Source organism: Anopheles arabiensis, chromosome 3 (assembly GCF_016920715.1).
Source record: "Anopheles arabiensis isolate DONGOLA chromosome 3, AaraD3, whole genome shotgun sequence".
In the NCBI taxonomy this organism is placed as follows: Eukaryota; Metazoa; Arthropoda; class Insecta; order Diptera; family Culicidae; genus Anopheles; species Anopheles arabiensis.
This window is the reverse complement of record NC_053518.1, coordinates 1505001-1513299: the sequence shown is the minus strand read 5'-3', so window position 1 is coordinate 1513299 and position 8299 is coordinate 1505001. Positions and strand designations below refer to the sequence as shown.

Genomic DNA, 8299 nt, shown 5'->3' with positions numbered 1-8299 from the left:
GCAAAACTGCATACATTTGCACATCTTTATTAGGAACTCGGTTCCAGGATCATACACACCTCGCTCATGTAGTCGAAGTACACAGACACTTACGTTTAGCCCGAAATTTGACCGACGACAGTGCCGAGCGAGTTGGCCAGCTGTGTCACCGCGGTCTGGAGCGTAGACAAACTACCCTGATTGAGGGCAGCCAGATTGTTGGCAAGCGTGAGCAGAACGGTCTGCACACCACCGAGCGCTGGCACCAGAGTGGTAAGAGTCGTGCCGGCATTGGCTACGATGCCTTGGATCTGAGTTAGAGTGCTGTTTAGCAAGGTATTGACCGTTGGCAGCACACTAGTGGGAACAGTGACGAGTGTTAATGCGGTGTTGGCCAAATTGTACACCAGAGTTACAGCGGTCCTAAGCACCGATTGCACGGCGGAGCCTCCCACGAGGAGAACATTGTTGACCAGTGTGGTGATTTGCGCTACCAATCTCCCGAGGAGATCTGTCGCCTGTGTCAGCAGCGTGTACAGCGTGGGGAACTGAAGTGAGAGTTGAGGAGCTGCCTGCGTAGCCTAAATTTAGGACCGTTTCGGTAATTAGTTTATTTCGAACCATTTTCCACTGCCATCAATGCCAATCCACTTACCACCGCCACAAGACAGACACCAAGGGCAACAACGTACACGGCCTTCATTTTCACCACAAGCTGGAGAGCAACGATCCTCAACGAAGTACTACTCAACGAGTTACAGATGAAGTATGATAAGGCTTGTCAATATCTGCAAGCCTTTTTATACTCCAGAACGAAAAAGGTGTCCAAAACCGGACCATCCACCATCCATAGGCGTGTTGAAACAATCAACCATATTGATATACTTCTTGTTGCAGAAAATTCGCGATTGCTAAAACTTTTTGTCAATAACAAGCCTTCACTAGAGGAAACAAGCTCAGAACAAATATCTTTCTCCTACGAATATCGTCTGTTTGAGTCGCTCATGACGATTTCACATCGTTCTAGAAGCTATTCCTATGTGATGCGTAAGAAAGATTTATTGTTTAGCACTGGTGTTGGTGTGCCTGGTTGTTTGGTCAGCTTTTCCAACTGTATGCAATTTCTCTATTTCTGGCTACTTAGGAATCTGCTAGAATTTGCAAGACGTTTTGCGTCAGGTTAGGAGGGCGTTGTCACTCGAAGCAGCTAATAAATAGAGCTGATTGTACCTGATGTATCAACGCAATCTAGGTTAGCTGATATCCAAAACACAACTACAGGGAATGGAACAATTTCGGTTGAAGCGCATGTGTGAAGCATGTTTCGGGCAAGCTAATTCACATGGTTATTACATCCTGTTAACTGTAATTTAATCATCTATCTATTAAAGTGCGTAGACGAACAACGTCACGGAAGGCAGCACTGAGCGATGTGTTGTTTTGGTTCTATTGTGCTCCCAAACCCGATCAGTACATCGAATTCCACCGATCTAATCACACCACACAAAGGACCGCTTTCAATGAACGCCACTTTGTTGTACTATCTCAGGTGTTATACATGCAGGATTCTGCCATCACTTGGAACGCATTCGTTTACTGAATGTCTCTGCCTGTGTGGTTTTCGTTCCAGCTTCGCTACGGCTGCTCCCGTCGTGGCGGCGTTTCAGTTTGTCTGCTCTGGCAGTGCCGCACTTACGTGTAGCTTGACCAATCTGTATCCAGACTACGAGGGAACATTTGTGCTGCAGCATATCCCACCGAGCGCTTACATGCTCGTCTTCTCTCGACTGAGAGTGACAACCATTGATCACAAACTCCTGAGTGCGTTACCAACGACCGTTACACATGTGCTGGTGAACGATTCAACCTACGTTATCAACGTTAAGGTGCCAGCGAGCGCTAGCTTCCTGTCGCTGGTTATCCTCCAAACGAAGCTGGGAGCGATCAGTTTCGAGATAAATTTTAACCTTTCCCAACTGACTATCGAACAAGCTCCCCTACATCACATACCATCCTCTCTATTGAATCTGAGGAGTTTGGCTTACGTTAAAATTAACTTCACACCGGTGCAGAATATCGATGTGAGCTTATTTTGCAATCATACTCAACTTCAAACAATTGATCTGAAGTACAACAAGATCTATTCCGTTACGGCATCGCAGTTCAGCGGGTGTACCTCATCGCTGTTGGAGTTACTCCTGGCAAACAATCGACTCAAGCGGATCGTCCCCAGCGTATTTGCACCATTTCGCCGATTGGAAGTCATTGATCTGTCGCATAACATGTTGGAGTCATTTGTGGGACGCTTCCAAAACACGGAAATTAGTCAACTACTCATAAGCAATAATCTACTGCCTAAGATCGACCTGTGCGAGTGGGTCCTGATGCCCAACATGACTAGCTTTTTCATCGAAAAGAACAAACTTATCGGTGTCCCGGACTGCCTGGACAAATTTCCCAACCTTTACTCCATTAATCTGGAGAATAATCTTCTGTCCAGCGTGTCCTTGGCTGCATTTGCTCAGCTCAAAGTTTTGCAGTACCTTCGGCTCGCTTGGAATCCGATAGTATCGTTCATACTGCGCGAAGACTCGGTTCCACCGAAGCTGTTACAGATAGATATGCGACACAGCCGCGTGAATTATTTGAATGTTTCGAAAAAGATACTACAACAAATTCAAATACACATTTAAAGCATTCAATAAATTGTACGCTTAATGTCACTTAATTAATGTTCCACTGAACATTTCCGGAAATGTTTAAGGTCCTACCGCAATACTCGAGTTAGATTGGCTAGGACCTACCTTCACAGCTGTGTTTGATGTAGTGTACGGCGTTGAATATCCAAATCACTATCAAATATATAAACCAAATATATTAGTGCTGCTAATGATCAATTATTTGAATTCAATGGACAGTTTTTTCCCCTTATTTTTCAACATTCTGACCACGTTTGAAGATCGGCAAATTCGTTTCTGATGGCCTATTACTGTCAGTGGCACGTATACAGCACTAATATACAGTCTGTTCGTTTCAGTCGTTAACAGTACAGTATTATGAAGAGAGACGCATCGATTCACGCTCACCGAAGGTCCGAATGCAAACGACCCTTCTTTTAGCAAACTTAGTATACACAGTGTCTATCAACTTTCAGCCTGTTCGTTGTCATTATGCTTGCTGTGCCGAGCAGTTCAGCGTTTCAATTTATCTGTCAGCAGAAAAACGGCAACTACAAGTGCACCGTCTCCAACTACCAACCCAGCCTGGAAGGGACGTTCGTGTTTAACCACGTTCCAAATGAAGCACAAAGTATCGCATTTAAAAATCTCATCAGTCCACCCATTGTAGGCAGATCGTTGTTCGGAAATATTCCATCATCCATATCAACGGTAGAGTTGCATGAGTCCAGCTCCATGCGAACTTTAATTGTGCCTAATGCAACGTCCATTAAGGAGCTTATCATTGCAGAGCCGACACTCAGTCGCTTACATTTCCTACCGAACGGTACACTCTCGAAGCTGTACATCTTGAGAAGCAGCTTAGCCACTGTTCCACTAACGCTGAAAAACCTACCCAAGCTGTCCGTCCTCAAGCTAAGTCAATCGCCCATCGAACAGATCGCCTTCGAATCGTTCTGTAACTTATCCGCTCTTACTAGTCTTAATCTAAAGAACAACCTCATCGCTAGCCTAACCTTCCAAGCTTCTAGTGCCACGTCCCAGTGCTATGCATCATTGGCAAGAGTGTCTTTAAGCAGCAATAAGCTTAAACATGTAAATATGACTGTGTTCGCAGCCATGCGTGAACTCGAAATCATCGATCTGGAGTACAACCAAATAGAGGTCGTTGCTGGTCGTCTTTCCAATCCAAAGATTACAACGGTCATACTATCCAACAACAATCTGTTTACGATCAATATGTGCGAATGGAACACGATGCTATTGATAAAATCGTTTTCCTTGGCCGTGAACAGCTTGTCACAGATTCCGCAATGCTTGGGCCGTATGCGAAGGGTACAGTTTCTAAACTTCAACCACAACAAGCTCACCCGCATTACGATCGATTCGTTTGTGATGCTAACTGAGCTGAGGTCGCTACATTTTACCAGTAATGCAATTCAGACGGTAGTCCCAGCTAGCGGGGTCAATCGCATACCTTCGAGCTTGCGAGATGTCTTTCTAACTAATAATCCATTGAAGCGAGAGAGTGTTGCAAACGCATTTCCACCAGCAGTTAGAATCATCAACTAACAAAACAGTGAATTATTATTATATTTTTCGCGAAGATATATTCGTACCTTAATGTCATTATAAATGCGGTCTATTTGTTTCATGTGTGAATAAAATGATAATAAATGCAATTCTACACGTGTTTCGTGTGTGTGTCTGTTTTGAAATTCTAGATCTACTAAGTAGCGTTACACTTGTAATTCCATTGATCGTTTTGAACCTCGGTCATATCGTAGGCTGTTGAGAATGATTTCGATAAGATCATTAGTATTATTGTTGCAAACGTGCGTCCTTCGAACGGTGTTTGTGTTCAACGAGATAAATCTGTGATCGGATCATTCCAGTGCTCCTGAAAAGATGGGATTATCATCCTTCATACTTTCGATTTCCTTTTTAGCATGCTGCGTCTTGAGCCTTCGATGATCCTGTAAACTACTTTCTCAGTGCATGATCGAACATTTCAATCCCAGACAGATAAGCTTTGGCACAATAAGGGCTCAATTACCAACACAGGTAAAAGTTTTGAAGTTTCACTACCTTCAATTGAGGACCTTTGATCATTTGATATTTGATCACATTGAATACACAACTACCTACGTTGAGATTCTCAACTCGACGGCATTGGAGGAAATCATTCTTCCAAGCAGCGCTACGATCAATGAACGCAATGTGATTAATACGCATCTAGCATGGATGCACTTCCAGCCAAATGACGCGATCAAAGGAGTGGGGATAGCTTCCAGCCATCTGAAACAGATACCATCGTCGTTGAAGAACTTCGAATCCAACATTCCTTCATTCAGCACCTAGATTTGAAGATACGGCAGCAGCTAACGATCGTCACTTGAGGCTAACAAATATATTTCAATCATTCAAAATGAGAATCTGGAGTTGGCAGTGGTTTTGGTCACTCGATCGTTGATCGCCGAAATTGTGATAAATCCGTCAAACTCAGCATGTTTTGGTGCTGAACGATATTGCGAACGTATTTTCTTCGTCAATCAGAATCTACAACTAGCCGGAGAGTTTTTACAACTTTTATAGTATTTGTTGCCTAATGTCATTTTAATGGAGTTCAAACAGAACTATTCTCCACGTGCTTTGATTGTCCCTAGTATGATTTGCAAGCACAATTGGTGTACTTATATGCACAGTTTTTGCCACACTAATTAGCAATACGAGCATTGCCAACGGAGAACTTTATTCGTTTGCTGCCTTACAATACGCGCGAATATTGAGATCGGATTTCGGTAAAAATCAGTATTATTATCGTTGCGAACATGACTTTCGATCGGTGTATTGTTCAACAGGACAAATCTTTGATCATATCAACTAGTGCTCGAGGAAAGTTACTACTTTTTGTATACGTGCTTTCAATCCCAGTTTTAACTTCCTGCGTATTGAGTCTGGAATGGTCCTGTGAAATACGTGATCAGTGTATTATCGATCGTTTCGATCCCAGAAAGATAAGTCTAGGCTCACTACGATCGCAATTACCAACGCGACTAAAATTTATGCACTTTCGCAACTTCAAAGGGACATCGATCGGTCATTCGATATTTAACCACATTGAAGACACAATCGCAAACGTGCAAATTAGGAACTCGACAGTGTTGAGGAAAATCATTATCCCAGGCAACGTTACGATCAAACAGCTCACTGTAGTGCAAACGCGCCTAGCTTGGATTCACTTCCAGCCAAATGACGTGATCGAAGGGATTTGGATAACTTCCAGCCACCTGCAACAGATACCACCGTCGCTGAAGAATTTGAAAAACCTTGAAGTAATCCGACTGCAGTATTCTTACATTCAGCATCTTGATTTGGAGTTGTTGATTGATTGTCGGTCTTTAGATACGCTGGACTTGATGCATAACAAAATCCACACGATCACCAGTACGCTTAGCGATGGCCAACGGCGTCGCCTCTTCTTGCTGGATCTGAGCAACAATCAACTCCAAACCGTTAACCTCGAGGTTCTTGCTCCCATCGGATGGTTTGTGTATGTGGACTTTTCGCACAACAAAATCAACCTACTCGTTGGACGATTTTCTGGCGATGACATGAGAAGCATTAAGCTATCCAATAACCGTCTCAAAGTGCTTGACTTTTGTCAGTGGGAACCTGTGCCACGGTTTACTTTTATATATTTTGGATCGAATGAGCTTTCCCACATGCCCAACTGTCTTGAACGTTTCGCGACCCTTACCTACATAGGCTTCCAAAGCAATAAGCTCAATAGTGTAAGCATGGACGTGTTTGGCGCGATGGACAACCTCACTACTTTGGATCTATCGTCGAATGAGATCTCCCGCATAGCCTTCCACGAAGATCGACATCCCAAACGATTGTCAAGGCTTATTTTGAGCAAAAATAAGGTGGAATGTAGCCACGATAATGACATGCCGTTCTGTCCGCTGGAAATTGAATTTAAATCAAGAGACAAGAATAGTGACTGGGAACGAAATAACAACTCTTTACGAGAGCAGCTAACGATCGTTACTTAAAATGTATTGGCTATCGAATAAAACTTCTGTGGCGTCATCTAGGGGAGACTAGCTGAAGCTTTTTTATTTCCACAAACTATATTGAAGGGGCGGTTTGGGAACAACTTTCAAACTTACTGTCCAAACTAATGCACGCATGCACGTGCGTGCACCGTGGTGCGTCTTGATCCTTCCATTTCTAATCTTTCCGCACTACGAACGAAGCCCCATTAGCGTCGATGCGGTTCAAACATTTGGACACGCTCACCAGCTCAACTGGATCCACTTCCAGCCCAACGAGGCAATCTGCAGCTGGTACCACCTGCGAAATTGGTGTCGGTTTTTGCATGGTTGCGCAAGCTGGACACGCTGGACCTGATGTACAACAAAATACACACCCTCGCTAGCACTCTCCAGTGTCTGCAGCAGCACAACCTCGTCACACTCAATCTCCGAAATCCACAATCTCGACCAGTACACCTGCAGGGCGGTTCTCGAGTGGCCATCTCCAAACTCTGATCGTTTCCCACAATCGACAGTGCAGCAGTGGGACATGCTCAGTGAACGAGCTGATTTTGAACCTCAACCACAATACACCCTGGTCGCTGAACGTGTGCTGAATCTACGACGAGCAAACCGTCCTCACGTTTCGCGTAAGGTTGTCCGATCGGATGGTTCGTCCGTATGTTGATCGTTCTCTGGATGAATAACAACAGTACATAACAAGATCGTAAAACTGAAGTCGAAATGGCAAAGCGATTTATCTCGTCTCATTAAGAGCGGAAATGGAGCACATGGCAAGTGGATTTCACTCAGTGCTGCGCAAACAATGCATATCGGTGGTCGACTTTTGCACCATCCAATGGAAGAGCAAGCGTCACGCAACATTCAACTTCAAAGCTTTAGATCAGGCCACGATCGTACACCTACCCGACACGGTGCGGAAGCTCACTACTCCCACCGGTGCGAACTCACCAGTGTGCCAAACTGTATCAACAAACGACTGCAGGAGCTGTCGATTAGACAGCTTGCAGCAGGCCGGTAAAAAGCTTTCATAAGCAACCAGCTGACCAGTGTCACCATGGACGCATTTGCCGATATGGACAATCTCGCAACGGATGGTCACTGTACCTCGTCATCGAGCGACAACAACAATGAAAACGGTCGACTTTTCGATCTTAACTCGTCCACGAGGTATCAACCGACTATCCCAAGCAACTTCAGCAGCTCTTTCTTAGAGGCAACAAGCACAAATGTGACAATCACCTGTTCGGCCAACCGTTCTGTTCGGTAGACATTGATTTTAAACCAAGTTCGCGCACGAGCGACTGGAGTCGAAATGAAAATGCTCTAAAAAGGCAACTCTCGATCATTGTTTAGCAATAAAGAATGGGGTTTTGGGAAGGGATTACTCTTCATGTTACATCCCAGGCACTTCTTTTCGGCTCTAACATCGTGCGTTAGTGAAACAATCGCTACGACTGTACTGTTTGTAGAAAAACATTGCTTCACGTTCATAATTTATTCGCTAACTGCCTCGCCACATAATTGCACAAGTACACGAGCCGCCTACCTACCTGCCTACCTTACCGGTCCGGGTGTTAC

At 44.4% G+C, this 8299-nt stretch overlaps 4 protein-coding genes across 4 annotated transcripts in view; 2 read left to right on the top strand and 2 right to left on the bottom strand.

The window, feature by feature from the left end:
* Positions 1–11: 11 nt before the first annotated feature.
* On the bottom strand, positions 12–735 carry LOC120903870. The gene is made up of 2 exons (XM_040313531.1): positions 635–735; positions 12–560 (listed from the first exon to the last, which is right to left on the bottom strand). Exons 1-2 carry the CDS (start codon positions 680–682, stop codon positions 96–98), a joined length of 513 nt encoding a protein of 170 aa, XP_040169465.1. The 5' UTR covers positions 683–735; the 3' UTR covers positions 12–95.
* Positions 736–740: 5 nt separating this feature from the next.
* LOC120904972 (leucine-rich repeat-containing protein 30-like) lies at positions 741–2672 on the top strand. The gene is made up of 2 exons (XM_040315551.1): positions 741–745; positions 1610–2672. The coding sequence occupies exons 1-2, from the start codon at positions 741–743 to the stop codon at positions 2670–2672; spliced, it is 1068 nt and encodes a 355-aa protein (XP_040171485.1).
* A 477-nt stretch (positions 2673–3149) lies between these two features.
* On the top strand, positions 3150–6715 carry LOC120904971 (leucine-rich repeat protein SHOC-2-like). The gene is made up of 2 exons (XM_040315549.1): positions 3150–4086; positions 6063–6715. The coding sequence occupies exons 1-2, from the start codon at positions 3150–3152 to the stop codon at positions 6713–6715; spliced, it is 1590 nt and encodes a 529-aa protein (XP_040171483.1).
* Positions 6716–8178: 1463 nt separating this feature from the next.
* LOC120903869 (cell division control protein 1-like) overlaps positions 8179–8299 on the bottom strand; it is a 1778-nt gene continuing 1657 nt past the window's right edge. The window contains exon 4 of the mRNA XM_040313530.1: positions 8179–8299. This exon is cut by the window's right edge and continues 169 nt beyond it. Within this exon, the coding sequence (XP_040169464.1) occupies positions 8296–8299 (4 nt within the window). The 3' untranslated portion in view covers positions 8179–8295.